This window comes from Lutra lutra, chromosome 4, assembly GCF_902655055.1.
Source record: "Lutra lutra chromosome 4, mLutLut1.2, whole genome shotgun sequence".
Classification (NCBI taxonomy): Eukaryota; Metazoa; Chordata; class Mammalia; order Carnivora; family Mustelidae; genus Lutra; species Lutra lutra.
Window position 1 is genome coordinate 1,343,547 of NC_062281.1, and position 20,774 is coordinate 1,364,320.

The following is a 20,774-nucleotide window of genomic DNA, read 5'->3' on the forward strand; positions in this document are numbered from 1 at the left end:
TTTGCTGCATACAGCGAAAGCAGTGTTTAGAAGAAACTGTACAGCATTAAATACTTAATAAGGATCTTCTTCAGGACACCTGGGTGGCTCAGTCGGTTAAGCATCTGCCTTCTGCCCGCTCAGGTCGTGGACCCGGTGTCTTGGGATCGAGCCCCGCTTCTCCCTCTGCCTGCTGCTCCCCCTGCTTGTGCTCTCTCTTTGGCTCTCTCTCTCAGATAAATAAATAAATAAATAAATTCTTTAAAAAAATGTATGTGTAAAAAAATAATTTAAGATGACCAAGTTAGGTTTAATCCAGGAGTGCAAGGAATGCTTAAAATTAGAAAATCTATAAAAGAGTATGACTTCAGCACCAGATTCAGTGAGAAAAAGTCACCTGGTCACTTCAAGGAAAAAGCTTTGAAAAAAATTTAACACAAATTTATGAAAGACTTCTCGTAAGTAGGGCTAGAAGAAAACTAACTTAACTCGATAGGCACTCTGTAAAAAACTTATCACCAGTTTGAAATAGGGAAACATTAGTGGTGTTTCCTGTAACATCAGAAATGATACACAGGTATCTACTTTCACCGCTTTATTCAATGATAAAATAAGACAGGATAAAACTTAGTGTGGAGGAAGAGGGTGCTGAGGTCTGTTCCCTGAGGTGAGAAAGGACAGCTTGTGTGATGTCCTTGTCCACGAAACACTTGGTCCAACGGGCTCCCTCAGGCTCTCTTCTGGGAAAGGAATTAAACACCCATGCACCTGGCACTCAGGTGTTTAACCAAAACTTGAACTAGAGCTTCCAGGACTTTGCTTTTGTTCAAGGGGTCTAGATTTTATCATTTCTTTGTCTCACATCTTAAGGCCATCTTCTCTGACCTAGATACAATCAAGCTAGAAATCAATCACAAAGAAGAGAAATACAATCTTTTCACATGTAAAAGTGAAAAAAACAAACAAACAAACCAACACGCCACATTTCAAATGAGCACAGTTGTTAGGGAGAGAAGTTAGGACGGCAGAAGAGTAGGGAGCCCTAATTTCGTCTGGTCCCCAGAATTCAGCTAGATAATTGTCAACACATTGTGAACACCTGTGAATCAACCAGAGATCTGAGAAAAGAATCGCTCTAATTCTGCAAATAGAAAAGTGATCACATTTTGCAGGGTAGGAGGTGTGGTGATGTGAATTCGGGGTGCTGTAGTGGGAGATAAACCAGGGCGGGAGGGGCCTCCGCCAGCCGCTACCGGAAAGTGAGAGAGCCACGGAGCGCAAAGTCAGAGCTTTTCAAAGTCTGCTCCAGGGAGGGACGTCCCTGCCTGAAAGGCACTCAGGTGGAGAACTGGGGCAGAACCCTAGTGGGACAGTGTGGTCTTGGGATCCCTGGGGGTCACAGAAAGAACAGGGGCACCTGAGGGTGGCAGAGATCCCAAGCGTCGGACTGGGGAAGCCGGCTGCAATCGGCAAGCCTGCGAGTGTGTTCTCAGCTTGGGGTGCCATAAACTACAACCTGGGGCCGGTCACGTGACTGCCTACGAGCAGGGGCCCAGCAAGCGGCAGCACCGAGGGGAGACCCTCCCGCTAGGAGCGGTTTGGAGACTCCAACTGTGGTCACGAGCCTGAGATAGACGCTTGGTCATCAGCCAGGCGAGCGTGGAGTGCAGGTGGAGACCAGGGAGACAGGAGGGACGGACTGTTTTCCACGAGGGGCACTGAGGAGCGGGGCTCTGGGCTCTTGGCTCTGGAGCTGGAGCTGGAGATCTGAGGCCTCCATGTTCATTCCCACATCGCGTCTGGAGACACTTACACTGAGCCCAAGGGTGGTGCAAATCCCTCCACCAAAGACACCTGAGAATCATCGCAACAGACCCCTCCCCGTGACCAGCAGGAACTCCTTGAACACCAAGTTTATCCTCTACACAGAACTGCAAATCTCCAACTCTCGGGGAAAGAAATATATGGCATTTGTGGTTTTTTTCTTATTATTCTTTAGTCTTTCAGTTATATGTATATATATTTCCTTCTCAGGGATTTTCTTATTTTACAAAAAAAATTTAAAGATTTTATTTATTTATTTGGGAGAGAGACAAAAAGAACATGAGCATGGGGCGGGGGTGGGGGTGGGGGTGGGGGGTGGGGGGGGAAGGGGCAGAGCAAGAAACAGACTCCCTGATGAGCAGGGAACCCAATTCGGGGCTCGATCCCAGAACCCTGAGATCATGACCTGAGCTGAAGGAAAATGCTTAACCACCCGAGCCACCCAGGTGCCCCTTATCAACGCTTTTCTAAAGTCCTTTTTAATGTTTAATTTTTACATTTACATTATATATATATACTTTTTTTTCATTTTTGGTTTCCTTTCATTCTACTCAATTTTATTTTTATATATATATGTTTTTCTTTCTTTCCTATTTTGGGATCTAGTTTCTTCTAACAAACAGACCAAAATACACCCAGGATCTAGTTTATTGTTCTGTTCTGTTCTACTTCTTCTTTTTTTTAAAGATTTTATTTATTTATCTATCAGAGAGAGAGAGAGCACACAAGTAGGGGAAGGAGCAAGCAGAGGGAGAAGCAGGCATCCCGCTGAGCAGGGAACTCATGTGGGGCTCCATCCCAGGACTCTGGGGTCATGATCTGAACTGAAGGCAGACACTTCACCCATTGAGCCACCTAGGCACCCCGAGTTCTATTTTCCTTCTTGTTGGATTTTATTCTCTCTCCCTCTCTCTCTTTTTGATGTTTCTTCTCTTCTGATTTGTTTAAAGTATATTTTTTCTGGTGCTGTTGTTGCTCTTTTTGTATTTTTTCTCTCTTTCATCTATTCTTTTCTAGACATAATGACAAGAGGGAGAAACTCACCCCAAAAGAGAGAACAGGAGGCAGTACTCACTGACAGGGATGTTATCAATATGTGCATAAATAAGATGTTGGAACTAGAATTCAAAACAATGATCATAAAGATACTAGCTGGGCTTGAAAAAGTCATAGAAGACACTAGAGAGTCCCTTTCTGGAGAAATGAAAGAACTAAAATCTAATCAAGTCGAAATAAAAAAGGCTATTAATTAGATGCAATAAAAAGTGGAGGCTCGGGGCACCTGGGTGGCTCAGTGGGTTAAAGCCTCTGCCTTCAGCTCAGGTCATGATCCCAGGGTCCTGGGATCGAGCCCCACATCGAGCTCTCTGCTCAGCAGGGGGCCTGCTTCCCTCCACTTACTCTCCTCTCTCTCTGCCTGCCTCTCTGCCTACTTGTGATCTCTGTCTATCGAATAAATAAATAAAATCTTTTAAAAAAAAGTGGAGGCTCTAGCTGCTATAATACATGAAGCAGAAGAGTCAGTGATATAGAAGACAAAGTGATGGAGAATAAGGAAGCTGAGAAAAAAATAAACAACTACTAGACCATGAAGGCAGGATTTGAGAAATCAGCAATACCATAAAGCAAAACAATATTAGAATAACTGGGGTCCCAGAGGGAGAAGGAGAGAGAGAAAGAGAGAGAGGGAGAGAAGAGAGAGAGGAGTGGAAGGTTTGTTTGAACCAATTATAGCTGGGAACTTCCCTAATCCAGGGAAAGAACAGGCATTCAAGTCAAAGAGATACAGAGAACCCCTCTCAAAAATCAATAAAAATAGGTCAACACCTCAACATAAAATAGTGAAGCTTGCAAAGTTCAGAGACAAAGAGAAAATTCTGAAAGAAACTTGGGACAAGAGGTCTGTAACCTATGAGGGTAGAAACATTATACTGGCAGCAGATCTGTCCACAGAGACCTGGCAGGCTAGAAAGGACTTGCAGGATATAGTCAGGGTGTTAATGAGAAAAATACACAACGAAAAATACTTTCTCCAGCAAGGCTGTCATTCAGAATGGAAGGAGAGATAAAAAGCTTCCAGGACAAACAGAAACTAAAAGAATTTGGGATCACCAAACCAGACCTGCAGGAAATATTGAAAAGGGTCCTCTATGGAGAGAGAGAGCCTGAAAGCAACATAGACCAGGAAGGAACAGAGAAAATATACAGTAACAGTCACCTTACAGGTAGTACAATGACACTAAATTCATATCTTTTAACAGTTACTCAGAATTAAAGTGGACTAAAGGCTCCAATGAAAAGGCACAGGGTATCAGATTGGATAAAAAAGCAACACCCATTGATATGCTGTCTGCAAGAGACTCATGTTAGACCCAAAGACACCCTCAGATTGAAAATGAAAGGGTGGAGAACAATTTATCACACTAATGGACATCAAAAGAAAGCTGGAGTAGCAATCCTTGTATCAGACAAATTAGATTTTAAACCAAAGTCTGTAATAAGAGATAATTATACCATAATAGAAGGCTCTATCCCATGAGAAGCTCCAACAGTTGTAAATATTTGTGCCCCTAACATGGGAGCAGCCAATTACATAAACCAATTAATAACAAAATTAAAGAAATACATTGACAATAATACAATAATAGTAGGAGAATTTAACACCCCACTCACAGCAATGGACAAATCATCTAGGCAGAAGATCAACAAGGAAACAAGGGCTTTGAATGACACACTGGACCAGATGGTCTTCACAGATATATTCAGAACATTCCATCCCAAAGCAACAGAATACACATTCTTCTCTAGTGCACATGGAACAGTCTCCAGAATAGACTACATCCTGGGCCTCACATCAGGACTCAACCAGTACCAAAAGATTGGGAACATTTCCTACATATTTTCAGAGCACAATGCTTTAAAACTTAAACTCAATCACAAGAGAAAATTTGGAATGAACACCAGTACATGGAGGTTAAAGAGCTTCCTACTAAAGAACGAATGTGTCAACCAGGAAATTAAAGGAATTAAAAAAAATCATGGAAACAAATGAAAATGAAAACACAACTCTTCAGAACCATAGGGATACTGTAAAGGTGGCTAAGAGGGAAGTATATGGCACTACAAGCCTTTCTCAAGAAACAAGAAAGGTCTCAAATACACTACCTAACCTATCACCTAAAGGAACTGGAGAAAGAACAACAAATAAAGCCTAAACCCAGCAGAAGAGGAGAAATGATAGAGATTAGAGCAGAAATCAATGAAATAGAAACCAAAAGAACAGTAGAACAGAACAGTGAGACTGGTTCTTTGAAAGAATTAATAAGATCAATAAACCCCTAGCCAGACTTATCAAAAAGAAAAGAGAGAGACACCTGGGTGACTCAGTTTTTTAAGTGTCTGCCTTTGGGTCATGGTTCTGGGATCAAGCCCCACATCGAGCTCCTTGCTTAGCAGGGAGTCTGCTTCTCCCTCTCCCTCTGTGAGCACACACTTTCTCTTACTCCTGTTCTCTCTCATGCTCTCACTCTCTCTCTCAAATAAATAAATAAAATCTTTTTTAAAAAAGAATATAAACATTAAAAAAAAGAAAAGAGAAAGGATCCAAATAAATGAAATCATAAATGAAAGAAGAAAGCTCACAACCAGCACTGAAGAAATACAAGCAATTATAAGAATATATGAGCAACTATATGCCAACAAATTTGACAATCTGGAAGAAATGGATGCATTCCTAGAGATGTTTAAATTACCAAAACTGAACCAGGAAGAAATAGAAAACCTGAACAGACCCATACCAGCAAAGAAATTGAAGCAGTAGTCAAAAATCTCCCAAAAAACAAGAGTCCAGGACCAGATGCCCTCCCAAGGGAATTCTACCAAACATTTAAAGAGGAATTAATACCTATTCTTCTGAAACTTTTCAAAAAATAGAAATGGAAGGAAAACTTCCAAATTCATTTTATGAGGTCAACATTACCTTGATCCCAAAACCAGACAAAGACCCAATCAAAAAGAATTGCTGACCAATATCCTTGATGAACACAGATGCAAAAATTCTCACCAAAATACTAGCCAATAGGATTCAACAGTACATGAAAAGGATTACTCACCACGACCAAGTGGGCTTTATTCCTGGGCTTCAAGGGTGGTTCAACATCCGCAAATCAATCAGTGTGATGCGCCACACTGATAAAAGACAGAACTAGAGCCATCTGATCTCAATCAATGCAGAAAAAGCATTTGACAAAGTACAACATCCTTTCTTGATTAAAATTCTCCACAGTGTAGGGATAGAGCAAACACACTTCAATATCATAAAAACCATCTCTGAAAAACCCACAGTGAATATCATTCTCAATGGCTAACAACTGAAAGGTTTTCCCCTAAGGTCAGGAACATGGCAGGGATGTCCAGTATCACCATTGTTATCAACATAGTACTAGAAGTCCTAGCCTCAGCAATCAGACAACAAAAATAAATAAAATGCATCTGAATTGGCAAAGAAGAAGTCAAACTCTAACTCTATGCAGATGACCTGATATTCTATGTTGAAAACATCCCCCAAAAAACTCCACCCCCAAATTTCTAGAATGCATGTAGGAATTCAGGAAAGTGGCAGGATAGAAAACCAATGCACAGAAGTCAGTTGCATTTCTATATACTAACAATGAGACAGAAGAAAGAGAAATTAAGGAATTGATCCTATTTACAATTGCTCCAAAACCCATAAGATACCTATGAATAAACCTAAACAAAGAGGTAAAGGATCTGTACTCTGAAAACTATTGAACACTTATGAAATAAATTGAGGAAGACACAAGGGAGTGTAAAAGCATCCCAGGCTCATGGATTAGAAGAACAAATATTGTGAAAATATCTCTGCTACCTGGAACAATCACATTCAAAGCAATCCCCATCAAAATACCATCAGCTTTTTTCACAGAGCTGGAACAAATAATCCTAAAATTTGTATGGAACCAGAAAAGACCCTGAATAGCCAGAGGAATGTTGAAAAAGAAAACCAAAGTTGGTGGCATCATAATTCTGAATGTCAAGCTCTATTACAAAGCTGTTACAGAATGGTACTGGCATAAAAACAGACACATAGATCAACGGAACAGAATAGCAACCCAGAAATGGACCCTCATCTCTATAGTCAACTAATCTTAGACAAAACAAGAAAGAATGTTCAGTGGAAAAAAGACAGTGTCTTCAACAAATGGTGTTGGGGAAAATTGGACAACCACATGCAGAAGAATGAAACTGGACCATTTTCTTACACCATACACAAAAATAGACTCAAAGTGGATGAAAAACCTAAATCCATCAAAATCCATCAAAATCCTAGAGGAGAAAACAGGCAGTAACCTCTCTGACCTCAGCCATAGCAACTTCTTGCTAGACATGTCTCCAAAGGCAAGGAAAACAAAAGCAAAAATGAATTATTCAGGCTTCATCAAGAAAAAAAGCTTTTGCACAGCAAAGGGAACAGTTGACAAAACCAAATAATGACTTACAGAATGGGGAAGATATTTTCAAGTGACATATCAGATAAAGGGCTAGTATCCCAAATCTATAAAGAACTTATCAAACTCAACACCCAAAAAACCAAATAACTCAGTTAAGAAATGGGCAGAAGAAGACATCTCCGCCGAGAGTCGCCGCGGGTTCCTGCTTCAACAGTGCTTGGACGGAACCGGCGCTCGTCCCCTCGCCCCGGCCGGCCGCTCAGAGCCAGCCCTCCGCCATCTCCTCACAGCGTCCTCCGACCGCTCCAAGGCCCCCCGCCGCCGCTCCAGCGCCGCGCAGCCGCTGCCCGCCGCCGCCTCTCCTCAGCCGCCGCCAGGACGACCGCGTCCCCTCCGCAGGTGCGCCAGAACCACCGCCGGGACTCGGAGGCCGCCATCAACCGCCAGATCAACCTGGAGCTCTACGCCTCTTACGTCTACCTGTCCATGTCTTACTACTTTGACCGCGATGATGTGGCTTTGAAGAACTTCGCCAAATACTTTCTCCACCAATCTCACGAGGAGAGGGAACATGCTGAGAAATTGATGAAGCTGCAGAACCAACGAGGTGGCCGAATCTTCCTTCAGGATATCAAGAAACCAGACCGTGATGATTGGGAGAATGGGCTGAATGCAATGGAGTGTGCATTACACTTGGAAAAGAGTGTGAATCAGTCACTACTGGAACTGCACAAACTGGCCACTGATAAAAATGACCCCCATTTGTGTGACTTCATTGAGACTCATTACCTGAATGAGCAGGTGAAATCCATCAAAGAATTGGGTGACCACGTAACCAACCTGCGCAAGATGGGGCCCCCCGAATCTGGCATGGCAGAGTATCTCTTTGACAAGCACACCTTGGGAAACAGTGATAATGAGAGCTAAGCCTTAGGCTGTCTTCCCAGAGCCACCTGGTCCCTGAGGCCATGCATGCATGTTGGGGTTACCTTTCCCTTTTCTATAAGTTGTACCAAAACATCTACTTAACTTCTTTCATTTGTACCATTCCTTCAAATAAAGTAATTTGGTACCCCCCCCCAAAAAAAAGAAATGGGCAGAAGACATTTCTCCAAAGATATACATACACACCTGAAAAAATGCTCAGCATCACTTGGCATCAGAGCAATACACGTTAAAACCACAATGAGATTCCACCTCACACCAGCCAGAATGGTCAAAATTTACAAGTCAGGCAATGACAGATGTTGGCAAGGATGTGGAGAAAGAGGAACCTTCTTACACTGTTGGTGGGAATGCAAGCTAGTGTATCCCTCTGGAAAACAGTATAGAGGTCAACTAATCTTGACCAAGTTAAAAATACAGCTATCCTCCGACCCAGCAACTGTTCTACTGGGTATTTACCTCAAAGATACAAACGTGGTGATCCGAAGAGGCACCTGTACCCCTATGTTTATAGCAGCAATGTCCACAAGAGCCCAACTATGGAAAGAGCCCAGATGTCCATCAACAGATAAATGGATAAAGATGTGGTCTCTATATACAATGGAATATTACTCAGTTGTCAAAAAAGAAAGAAATCTTGCCATTTGCAATGATGCGGATGGAACTAGAAGGTATTATGCTAAGTGAAGTAGTCAGAGAAAGACAAGTATCATATGACTTCACTCACATGGAATTTAAGAAACAAAACTGGGGATCATAGGAGAAGGGAGGAATAAATAAAATAAGATGAACTGAAAGAAGGAGACAAACCATCAGAGATTCTTAACTCTAGGAAACAAACTGAGGGTTGCTGGAGGGGAGGTAGGTGGGGGGGCTGGAGTGGAGGTGAGTGGGAGTAACTTGGTGATGGGCATGAAGGAGGGCATGGGATGTGATGAGTGCTCAGTGGTACATGCAACTGATGAATCACTAAACTCTACTTCTGAAATGAATAATATTCTTATGTTAATTAGTTGAATTTAAATAAAGTTTAAACATTTTTAAATGATAGCAAATGCATAAAGGCCCTTACACAGTTGTTAGAAAGACAGCATCTTTAATATTTGTTTACATAGAACAGATGAATGAGAAACACGCCCTTCTCAAAATGTTTGGGATGCAGTGAGGTGTGGGTATTTGGAATGGAATGTTTCTCCTTCCGTACTTACGTGAGGGAAGAAGAGAGACTAATGTTCTTGCGAGAGGCTCATAGTTAATTTTTTCAAAGATTTTATTTATTTATTTGAGAGGGAGAGTGAAAAAGAGAGAGAAAGGAAGAGAGGGAGAGAGTGTGCAGCAGCAGGGGGTGGGGATGGGGAGAGGGGAGGGGCAGAAGCAGATTCTCCTGACATGGGGCTCAGTCCGAGACCCTGGGATCCTCACCTGAGCTGACAGCAGATGCTTAACGGACTGAGTCACCTAAACGCCTCAGAGAGGATCATAGTTTAAACCTTGCATTTGGAAATAACTTCAGATCTATACAAAAGTTGCAACCAAGTACAAGCATTATTCTAGAGAATGCTTTACACAGACTTCCCAAATGTCACTGTTGTATATGACTATAGTACAGTTACCACACCCATGACATTAGCCCTGACACGTTGTCATCCGATCTATAGGTCTTGTTCTGCTCTCACCAGCTGGGCCCTCTGGGCCTTCTCCGGTCCACCTTCCAAGCTGAGACCAAACATGTCACTTGCTGGCTTCATCTCCTGGGACAGGTCCCAGCATTGATTTCTTTCAGGACTTTCACACTTTTGGAAGAGTAATTGTAGAGTCGCTGTGTTTCATTTGGCCTCGTTGTTTACTCATGGCTAAATTCAGCTGGAGCATTTTGACAAAATGGGAACTATGGGAACATGGGCGTGCTCTTCTTGGTGCACCAGGAGGCCCATGAAGCTGACTTGTCCCGGGCCCTGTGGGGCTCACTTTGATCACTTGGCTAAGGTGGCGCGCGCAAGGTGTTTCCACTGCAAAGTCTCACTTGTCCCAGAGCATTGACTGTGCATCTTGGGAGACACTATTTCGCACCATTCTTTGTCCACATGCTTAGTATCTGTTGATGATTCTTGCTTGAAACAATTATGACTGCGGGTTTTGGCCGGTGGTCATTACGTTTCCATCATTTCTTCTACACTGATTGGGATCTGACTGCACTTTACTCTCTCTTTCCTCTCCATACCTGGGATTAGCTTTCTTTCTCTTGCCCTATCCTTTTTCTTTTAAAATTCATATTCTTTTGAGAAGGAAAGGTCACTTTATAGTATTTGAACACCAGCATCTGGGCCAGTGCATGCTTACTGCTGGTGGGTGTTTCAGAGGCCGTCTGTTCACACACACACCTCTTCCCGGCATATCCTATCCTTCCTTCCCCTTTCTGTGCTTTTCATCCAGTTTCCCCCACAGTGAGAACCCTGACTTGTGACGTCAGTGTATTTAAATAGATAGAATATGATATGTCTGCATGTGTATTTCTTGGGAGTTTTCCTGTTTGGGATTCATTGGGCTTCTCAAATCTATAGTTTATGTCTTTTTCCCAAATCAGAAAATTATCAGTCATTATTTCTTCATTTTTCCTGTACCCCATTTTTTGGTCCTCTTCTTCCACATGTCATTTACATAGGTGTTAGACTCTTTGGTTTGTCCTTGAGGCTCTGTTCATTTTTTCAGTGCCTTTTCCTTGTGTTATTCACCCTGGGTAATTGCTATGACTTGTCCTCAAGTTGCTTGAGGCTTTCTTTTCTCATCTCTGACCTGCTACTGAGCCCAGCTGGTGAGTATTTTATTTTGATCATTGTATTTTTCAGTCCCACAATTCTCATTTTGATATTCTTCACATGTTTTCCTTCCTTGCTGTGACTTATCTTCCCCTTCATCTCAAGAGTGTTTGCCCTTAGTTCTTGGGCATTGGTTCTATTGCATTTTTGCAATAGCTGCTTTAAAGACTTTGTGTGATAATTCCTAGTTGAGATTGTCCTGATCTTCTGTGTAAAGAGTAATTTTGAGGGGCGCCTGGGTGGCTCAGTCAGTTAAGCATCTGACTTTGGCTCAGGTCGTGAGCCAAAGGGTCACGGCACTGAGCTCATATGGGGCTCCCCACTTGGCAGGGAGTCTTCTTCTCCCTCTGCCCCTCCTCTGGCTCATGCTCTCTCTCTCAAATAAATAAATAAAATCTTTTTTAAAAAGAGAAATTTTGAATGTTACATTATGAGCTGCTGAGTCTTATTTCCATGTTCTGGAAAATGTTGATGTTTTCGTTTTTACAGGCAATTGACCTAGTTGGGTTTATGCCACAAGTGCAGATCAACGTTCTATGGATTCTGGCTTCTGCATTACTTCAGTTTCCAAAGATTTTGCGGTGTTTGGACACCCAGCGGCCAGTCTGATACACTGGTGGAGGTCAGTCCCATAGTTTCTTTTCCGTGACCTCTGGTGTTTGGATCCAGACCTGCAGACACAGCTCAGAAGTGAGCCTGGGTTTTCCTAAGCACCTTCATGGAATTTCGTTCCCAAGCTTCTCCCTCCCCGCGGTCTCTTGGCACTTTCAAGTTACCTGGGGTTCCGCTTTACAGTCATCTCGTTAGAAAGCTGGAGCTCCATTATGCCACAGTGCTGTGTACTTCCCACCCCTGCATCCATGTCTGGGTCGTTAGTGGGGTGATATGGAGAGAAAAGGTCAATGGGTTTACCCGCTGTCTGGGCATCACAGCTCCGCTGGTCAGGGAGGCACGTTTCCTTCCCCGAACGTGAGCTACGTGCAGGGTCTCGTGGTGGCTCTGTGCTTGCTGCTCTCCCCACATATCGAGGGAGGTCTGGGGGACTCTCCGGAGCTCCTCTGCTCGTGCTCTGGTGCCACATCCAGGCGGGGACTGTCTTGAGTCCAGTCCAGGGAACATTCCAGGAAATGAAAAGGGGAAACTTACCACCAGTTTGGTGGCTCTTCACGTGTTTGTCTCTTTCCCATCTTTCTGCCGCTGTTTTCTGCTCAGAGCCCTCGCCCAGCCCCCTGCAGGTGCTTCATTTGGGCTCCGAGCTGCGTTCAGTGGGAGGGGGTGAGGGCTGCCGGTCCCCCTCCCCGGAAGCAGAACAGCCTTGAGGGGGCCGCCCTTGGCGTTCTGAGCACGACTGTCCCCAGCAGGTGCCGCACCACCTCCCTGGCACTAATTCGAGCTTCTCTCCGGCAGGAAAACCTAATTTCTTATGTTTAAGTGGTAGTTTATATCATCTTTGTCACATTTAAAAAAATATTTTGCTCATATTTGCTCTCAGGTTTTTGGCTTCCCCCGCGTCCTCAATTTTCAAAGAGTTCTTCATAGCCCTTGGTGTGTGTGTGTGTGTGTGTGTGTGTGTGTCCCATGGAAGATCTTTATATCTTCTTAGTGGGGGAGGGGCAGAGGGAGAGAGAGAATCCCAAGCCGACTCCTCATGGAACCCCACGTGGGGCTCGATCCCACCCCCCTGAAATCGCGACCTGAGCCGGAATCAAGGGTCGTTGCCTAACTGACTGAGCCACCCAGGCACCCCCTTCGTGTTTTCATATACAGTCGCATTCATCTGTCTTTTTATTCCTTGCGTCTGGATCCTGACCGGTACTTCAGAACCCTTTCTCCACCCCAGGTTATGAAGATTCTTAGGTATCATTTCTTTTGGTATTTGCAGAGTTTTGGTTGTTTGCTGGTCCGTTTGTCCTTATGTGTGACGTCCGGAAGCAGGTATGTCAGTGCGGCTTTCACTTTTTCCAAATGGCCACACATTTTTTCATGTACCAATAATTTTTCAAGTTCGTCTTTGGTCCAGTCATTTGAGAGTCCTCCTTTATCACACACTTTTCCATATGTTTTGGGTCTATTTTTGGTCTTTATGATCTTTTTCACTTGATTATCCATTCATGTGACAATAGCACACTGTTTGGAATCTTTATTTATTATTTTTTAAGTATGTTTTAGCTGCTGGTGGCACGAATTCCCCCTGCAACTCTGTTTTTTCCTTTTCCCCAGACTATTTCTAACTGATCTCGACAATGTTTTTGTTTACATAAATTTTGACTTAACTAGGTCAAGAAGAAAACTGGTTATTACTTTTATGGAAGTCACATTAAATTTAAGAATCTGTAAGTTAGAGAGAACTGACGTTTTATGCTAGTTTGAGTTGTCCTTTCCAAGAGCAAGGAGTGTCTTTACAGCTGCTCGGGTTACTGCTGTGTCTCTCAGAAGCGAACTGAATTTTCCTCCTGTAGATTTTGCACATTTGGGGTCCGAATTAATTCTCAGTATAAGCGTTCTTTCCCCAGTCAGGAGGTTTTCTCTCCCGTTAGGCCCTCTGGGTGGCTCTCCCTTGTATACAAAAGGTTATTGGTCTTCATGTTAATGTTTCAGCAGGCAGTGAATTCATTTCAATTTCATATTCTACTGCCTTAATCAACAATTTTTATTGGTTTTGCCAGTTTTAGCTTTGGTCTTTTAGGGTCTCTGAAATACACTACGACGTTGGCTGCACGGAGATTGCATTTTCCTTAATTCTCACGCCCCCAGTCACTTTCTCTCGCTTGGACTCAGTTGCTCCCGCCTCCCATCCGGGGCAAGGAAGCAGTGATGCAGGCTCCTTGCCCTTCTTCCTCGGTCCCAGGATCGCGGCCAGAGTCTGGCCTCAGGTCGACACGCACACGTCATTGTGGGACACGCTGTGGAGCTGGTCTGCAAACACCTTGTGCCACCTGGATGTGAGAAGGGCTGGGATTTCCTTCTCCCCCTCACCCTCGGTGCCACCGGCTGTCCGTGTTCTGTTCGCTTTGTAGAAGAAACTTGGAAATTTTACTCCTTGGGTTAAATTTAGTAAACTGGACTTTACCAGGAAATATTCCATTTCCTCTCAGTTTTCAACCTTATTCCATACAGGAAAGCGGCAAATCTCTTGTGACAGTTCGGTTAACTTTGCCGAAATGCGATTTACATGCAGGCCCCAAAGCTCCCTTTCGCAGCGGACAGTTGAGGGCGTTCTGACGAGTTCATACGCCGCGCTCCGGATTCGGAGCAGCTGCCCCTCCCGAGGCCCCCAGAGCCCCAGGAGCCGGTGTGAGCGCGTCCCCACCCCTTCCTCAGTTCCGTCCTGCCCGCCACGGCTTGCCGGTCTGCTGGCTTTGTGGATCTTCTCTGTTCTGGTTTGGTTTCCAGGCGCTAGATCTCAGCCCCGCCTCCTATCCTGTAAGGCCTCCTTGAAGTGCCACTTTCTTGTTAAAATGTAAGTTTGCACTGATCTTTATTCCCATTCAGTTCAAGGCATTAAAGAATCCTGCAACTTGGGGCACCTGGGTGGCTCAGTCATTGAGCGTCTGCCTTCGGCTCGGGTGGTGATCCCAGTGTCCTGGGATCGAGCCCCGCGTCAGGCTCCCTGCTTGGCGGGAGTCTGCTTCTCCCTCTCCCACTCCCTCTGCCTGTGTTCCCTCTCTCACTGTGTCTCTCTCTGTCAAATAAATAATAAATTTATTTTTTTTTAAAGATTTTATTTATTTATTTGTCAGAGTGAGCACAGGCAGACAGAGTGGCAGGCAGAGGCAGAGGGAGAAGCAGGCTTCCGCTGAGCAAGGAGCCGGATGTGGGACTTGATCCCAGGACGCTGGGATCTTGACCTGAGCGGAAGGCAGCGGCCTAACCAACTGAGCCACCCAGGCGTCCCATAAATAATAAATTAAAAAAAAAAATCTTAAAAAAAAAAAAGAACCCTGCAACTATTTCTCCTTCAATCAATCAGTGATAAAGGAAAATGGATTTCCTTCCCTCATTTATACCATAAAGTGCCATAATTTATGGTACTTTCAGGTTTATCTTCTTTGTATTTCCATTCCATTTACGGGGTTATGGTCAGAGAACATGGCCCATGAGATAATTTATTGTTAAATGATAAAATCTGGACACCAAGGACGAAGCGAGGACACTGGGTGCAGTGTTCCAGGTTCAGCGGGGCCAGCGGCCACGTGGCTGGTGCTCACCCAGGGCTAGGGTGGGGCGGCCAGGGATCGGACTCTGCAGAAGACAGTGGACGTGTCATTCCCTTGCATGGGACCTAATTCACAGTACAGACTGCAGACATGGCAGGCATAGGATAAGGGCGTTTGGGTCTACTTTCAAGGCTAAGGGGAGTGGAAGCAACCCCGGGACACTCTCACTGCCAGCTTTCCCATTCGAGATCCACATCCTGTGCCCTCCCCTCGTGATGCCCTGTGAGCACCTCCTGAGAGCACCTGCCTCATGCAGGACATCTGGGCAGAGAGAGCCAAGCTCCATCAGTGCGGTGAGGACCTGCTGCTGGGCAGGGACCCTTCCTCCCCCACAGGTAGTGCCTTGCACACAGCACGAAGGACCAATATCAGGAAAGAGAGAAATTATGGACACTGAGTCACCAAATGCATTTCACAGTCAGAGTTAAGATGTGTGAAATAGGAGAATCAGAAGGAGGTGGGGTGGGAGAGAGGGGAGGCAGGGCCTGACCCGGAATGGAGATGGAGGCAGGCAAATTTGGGCATCACCGCGAAGCTGGGTGGGCCTCGCGTCAGAATCTGAATTTTCTAGCAGTGAGTGCGAAAGAGACCCCAGTCCCCAAAGTCAACAGCAGAGCTCCTTGGAACTAATGAGTGAGCAGAGCCATGACTACAGGCTGCACGGGCTTCATCTTAGCCTACCGTCGTCCCATGTTGCTTGTGGGCGGGGTGGGGGGCACTCCTCGGGCATTTGGGGACTTGGAAGTAGAGCGGCTGGGCAGGACGCGGGGGCTCTGCAGGCGGACAGGTCGCCCTCTCTGTGGCTCCGGTGCCCCGGCTGTGGGCCCCGAGCCCCAGCTTCTAGCCTCGCTAAACATTTGCCACCACTCTTGGTCATTTCCCCCACTCATTCTTTAGTGACTCATGTGCCCTTTTATTCAGCAAAGGTTCTGATTTTTAGCTGAGAGGCTGCCCCGAGGGCTTGTAATCCTTGGTCTCCTGTCCGGAGAGACTAGAGCCCCCAGTTCCAAAGACACTCATCTTCATGAAGAGGGACGCAGAGAGTGGCTGGAGCGGGGGTCCATGGGGACAGAGGGCACGGCAGCCCCCGACCCAGATCTCACACACACGTACTTCCCAGGGAAACGCAACTCTGAGGGGAGACTCCCAGCCCTTTGCACCAGCCGTCGCTTCCACTCTGCACCGGCTTTCTGGCTGGCCCAAAGCTCAGGGAGCCCGAGACTCCTGATGCCCCAACAGGCCAGGGTCCCTGAGCGGGGAGATTCAGACAACAGATGGCAACAGGCCTGCCTGGACAGCCTGGGCTGTGAGGTGAGATTTAAATCCAGCATGAAAATTCACAAGCACAGAGAACATCCTGCTCCAGGCTGGGAACCCTGGGGCCTCTCTTCTGAGGTCTCAGCTCCACTCCAGTGGCCTCCAGAGGTGAGCCAAGGCCCAGGGCACCAAGAGGCAGGTGCACCTGAGTCATGGGGGAAATGACGAGTGGCTAGAGACTGGTGTAAGGACCTAGAGCCTGGATGGTGCAGACCCTGATGGGGAGGAGTGAGCACTGAGGGCAGGGAGAGGTGTGAAGATGGGGTGTGGGGAGGAGTCGGGGGTGCATGGAGGGTGGCGGTGTGCCGACTGGGGGACAGGCAAGCCCGAGGAGTTGGGAGTGGGGAGCAGCACTCCCCTGCGCGTTGGGGGACCTGCTGCCACCCCCACCCCAGACTCTCCCCTCCTTCCTTGTCCCCCACACAAGGGTTCTGCTCTCAGCCCCATCCTCCAGAACATCCCTGGGGGGGAGGCAGGTGTCCCCAGCTCAGCCTGGACAGTCCTGAGCTTGTCACCGGTTCTACCTGTCCCAACCTGCTCCTCACTTGGGCGACCCTCCGCCTGGCCAGGCAGGGGGCTGTTCCGGGCACCTGTAGCCCTTCCATCAGCCCTCACCCTCTCCAACCCAGCTGCCCACCAAGCACAGCCTCTCTGTCCAGCCGTCCCTTCCCAGCTCCCTGCATCCCAGTACCTTACATGGGCACCACCCACACGCCCCAGACCCCCACCCTCCAGGGTCTCCCCAACATCCACGCAGTGGCTTACTGGCCTTCTGGTCTCCTGCTTACACACTGCTAGGCCCAGAACCCAGGGGCCATCCCCACGCTTGGCTGGCCCCGCTGGATGGTTCTGTCCAGACCTGGCCGCTGCTGTCATGCATGATGGGCGACCACACAAGTCTGTGTGGACGTGGGCTGGAGGGATGTGGTCTAGGCCTGGCGGGCAGAAACGGCTGAAGGAGCAGGAACACGGAACGGTCAGGCAATGAGTTTATTGTCTCTGTGAGCAGTGGTCGTGGTCTCTATGCACAGGTGGGCACCCACAGCCGCACTCTGCCTGGGCCTCTACGGCAGAGGGGGGCCGGCCAGATCGGAGCCAGAGTCCAGCGGCAGCCGCCCTCGGGCTCGCCTAGGCTCTTCCTGCCCCCGACGGGGCCCTGAGCAGTGTGTTCAGGGTGAATCCCGGGAGCCATTACCCCATACCGGAAAGCTGGGCTACCTTCTCCAGACTGTCTGAACAAAGGGCGCCTGCCAGAGACAGGAGAAGTGGCCAGGCCTGGGGCGGAGGCAGTGGCGTCCTTCCCACCACCTTTCAAGACACTCAGTGTCTTGAAAAGGATGGGGGCTGGGCTGAGGTGAGGGGTGGGAGGGATACGGCGGGGCTGCCCGGCCAAGAGGAAGGTGCCCACAGCAGGACACAGAGGAGGCCAGCTCCAAGCAGGACCCCCCTTAGAAGGGCCCAGCGACCCTCTTGTATGGCGGGTGCCCTGTTGCAAAGATTTCCAGAACAACACCGCCTTATGATCCTGCCCAGTATCCTGGGTCCCACTGTCCACTCATAGTTCGTGTTGGTGTTGGCACACCTGGGAGCACAGCGCTTGCTGACAGAAAGGGTCACCTTTGATTCTGCAAAAGAGAGGAGGGGGCAGGTGGCTGCCAGGCGGCAGGAAGAGGCCCGAAGCCGGGGGAGGGGGTGCTTTCCACATGAGCGGCAAAAGCCAGAACTTAACCTGAGAGTCAGAGAACCCTGGGCCCTGCAAGGGCAGTGGGGACCTGGTTGCCCACAGTCACCTTCGAGGTCCCAACAAAATCAGGGCTCAGGACTGCTGGCCCTGGTGAGGGCTTTTCCCTGGAGCCACACACACAGCCCAGACCACCCTGGCCTGCCCAGAAGCCTGTGAGTCTTAGGGATGTGGGGTAGAGCAGAGTGGACGAGGGACTGGACGTGGCTGTCCCCTCTGCTTGCTCAGTCCCGGGATCAGCCTCGTCCTCCCACTGCTTGCTTAAAGATGTGGCGAAACCTCGGAAGGGAGCATCGCAAGAAAGGAAAACACTCAAAACAACCAAGTTGTAGGAGACCCTCTCCCACAGGCTATCCCATTGTGTCCTGTTGAATGACACCGAGTTGCGGGCTCTGGGGATCGTGTTACACTGTGTGATGGAAGCTCCTGGGCCGAGGGTGCTGCTGGGTTTGGGGAACCTGAAGGCAGTCAAGACGCCGGCCTCCTCCTCCTCCCCTGTGAGCCTCCAGTGCTCAGGTTGGAGATCTGGGGGCAGAGGTCAGGGCGCAGGCCAGAAGGCCCCCTGAGAGAGGGCCACCAATATGTGCCCTCCCTCTGCATCCTCAGGCCACAAAACCTGGCGCAGAGTCCCTGGGCAGATCCCAGGGCAGGGAAACTGCTAAGGGAAAAGCCAACCCCGGGGGGAGGTTCCCACAACACTCAGTCTAAGCACCGATGTCCTCGGCCTCAGCTCCCGAAGTACTGAAAAGCCAGGCCTGGAAGGGGTGCAGCCTTGGGCAGAGCCCTTGGTGCCACCTCTGGGTGGCAGGAGGAGAGTGGAGGGGCCGGGCGGCCCTCAGGGTTAAACTCCCTCCTGAGATGAAAGGTGGAGCAGCCCTAGCCTGAGTGGGTGGCCCAGCCCAGCGGTCCCCAGGGGTCCCCAGCAGTTCCCAGGGTCCAGGCGAGTCCGCCAAACGGGCCTGTGCGGCACAGGCGCGCGGACACTGGACCGGCTCATCACGGGGAAGCCCGACGGGGCAGCAGGGACTTTCTTGCGTCGTGACTGGAAGACCAGGAGGCGGGACACCTGCTGAGGTTCATCGTGGAATGGACTGGGTGGGTGGTGTCCCAGCCAGGCCCGGAGGCCTCGACGCCGGGGAGGGGGCGGCTGTGTGGGCGTGGGCAGGTGTGCAGGGGCCCCGAACCCTCTGGCCACCCTCCGCGGCCCTGATTGCCCTTTCTCAGGAGGACAGACGGGTCCCTCCACATCCAGTTCTCGCTGGACACTTCCACGGCTTCACAGGAGAGTGCTCCCCGCGGTGGGCTCTGTGACATTTCTCTGGGGGACGAGTTCCCGTTCCACTTCAGAATCTCCTCTAAGGCTGGCTCATCCAGTCAAATCTTACTACCTGCGTCCCACAGCGGCCAGGCGGCGGTGAGGCGTGGCGGGCAGCACTGGGCAGCCAGGTGTGCCGGGCCAGCGCCTCGCCTGCCTGGCCCTCCGCTGCCCGCTCAGCGGTCCAGGCGCCCGGCTCTCCCCATGCGTTCAGTCACCCCCAAGCCTCAGGCCCGCCGGTGGCTCCCAGGGCAGCAGCGTTCAGGGACTAGCGCGTCCGAAAGAGGAGAACCGCTAGCAATGCGCGCGCCCCCCCCCACCGGGAGCCCCGTGTTAGGGGAGCGACCCGTGGGAGTCAGGACGCAGCCCCGGGCCCTTCTGGGCCGCCGGACTTACTGGACTTACTGCTGAGGAACACCACGGCATTGGACAGGCAGACCTGGTCGGTGGGGTGGCACGTGGTGGGCCTGCACTGCGCCTGGCGGGTCACTTTGAAACACTGGTAACAGCTCAGGTTCACACCTGTGGGGCAGCCAGGGGGCCACGGTGGAGAGGGCTGCCCACATAGCCTGCGCCCCCCGCGCCCCTGGGCCGCCCCTACCTGGCTCTTCCTTGTTGCCAGCAAGACCCGCAGACACCAGCAAAGCCCACAGGACTGGAAGCAGCCCCCCCATGGAGCCAGAGCCTCAGCCTGAGGGTGGGGCAGAGCAGGAGGTGTTCCCGGAGCCCCCCACCCATGCCCCCGGGGCAAGCTCTCTCCCCTCCCCTGCGCCCCACCTCTCTACCAGCCTGCAGATCCTGGTTCTCCCCAGACACCACTAGCCCAGCACACCCTTCCTACCCTCTACCTCCACCGCTGCAGGTCGCTGGCCTTTGGAGGAGGGTCACCTGGGGAGGGCCCATGGGGACCTGCCAGGCCCTCTTAGGCAGCTCCTGCCCGGGGGAAGTTTTCCTGGGGTCCCTGAGGACGGCAGTCTTAGCCACCAGCCACCTCCAACACTGAGCAGAAGGAGGGCGGGCTGCATCTCCCCAGGGTCCATGCCTGGGCTGGGCCCCCAGCATCTCCTTGCCTCCTACTCAGGGCCCCTTCTCACCGCAGAACTGTGCACAGGCTGGGTCCCTGCCTCCAGGGCCCTCAGGGGTCAGAAG

At 49.0% G+C, this 20,774-nt stretch overlaps 1 protein-coding gene across 1 annotated transcript; it reads right to left on the reverse strand.

The window, feature by feature from the left end:
- Positions 1 to 17,889: 17,889 nt before the first annotated feature.
- On the reverse strand, positions 17,890 to 20,299 carry LY6L (lymphocyte antigen 6 family member L). The gene is made up of 3 exons (XM_047728834.1): positions 20,227 to 20,299; positions 20,022 to 20,147; positions 17,890 to 18,194 (listed from the first exon to the last, which is right to left on the reverse strand). The coding sequence occupies exons 1-3, from the start codon at positions 20,297 to 20,299 to the stop codon at positions 17,890 to 17,892; spliced, it is 504 nt and encodes a 167-aa protein (XP_047584790.1).
- Between the last annotated feature and the right edge of the window lie 475 nt (positions 20,300 to 20,774).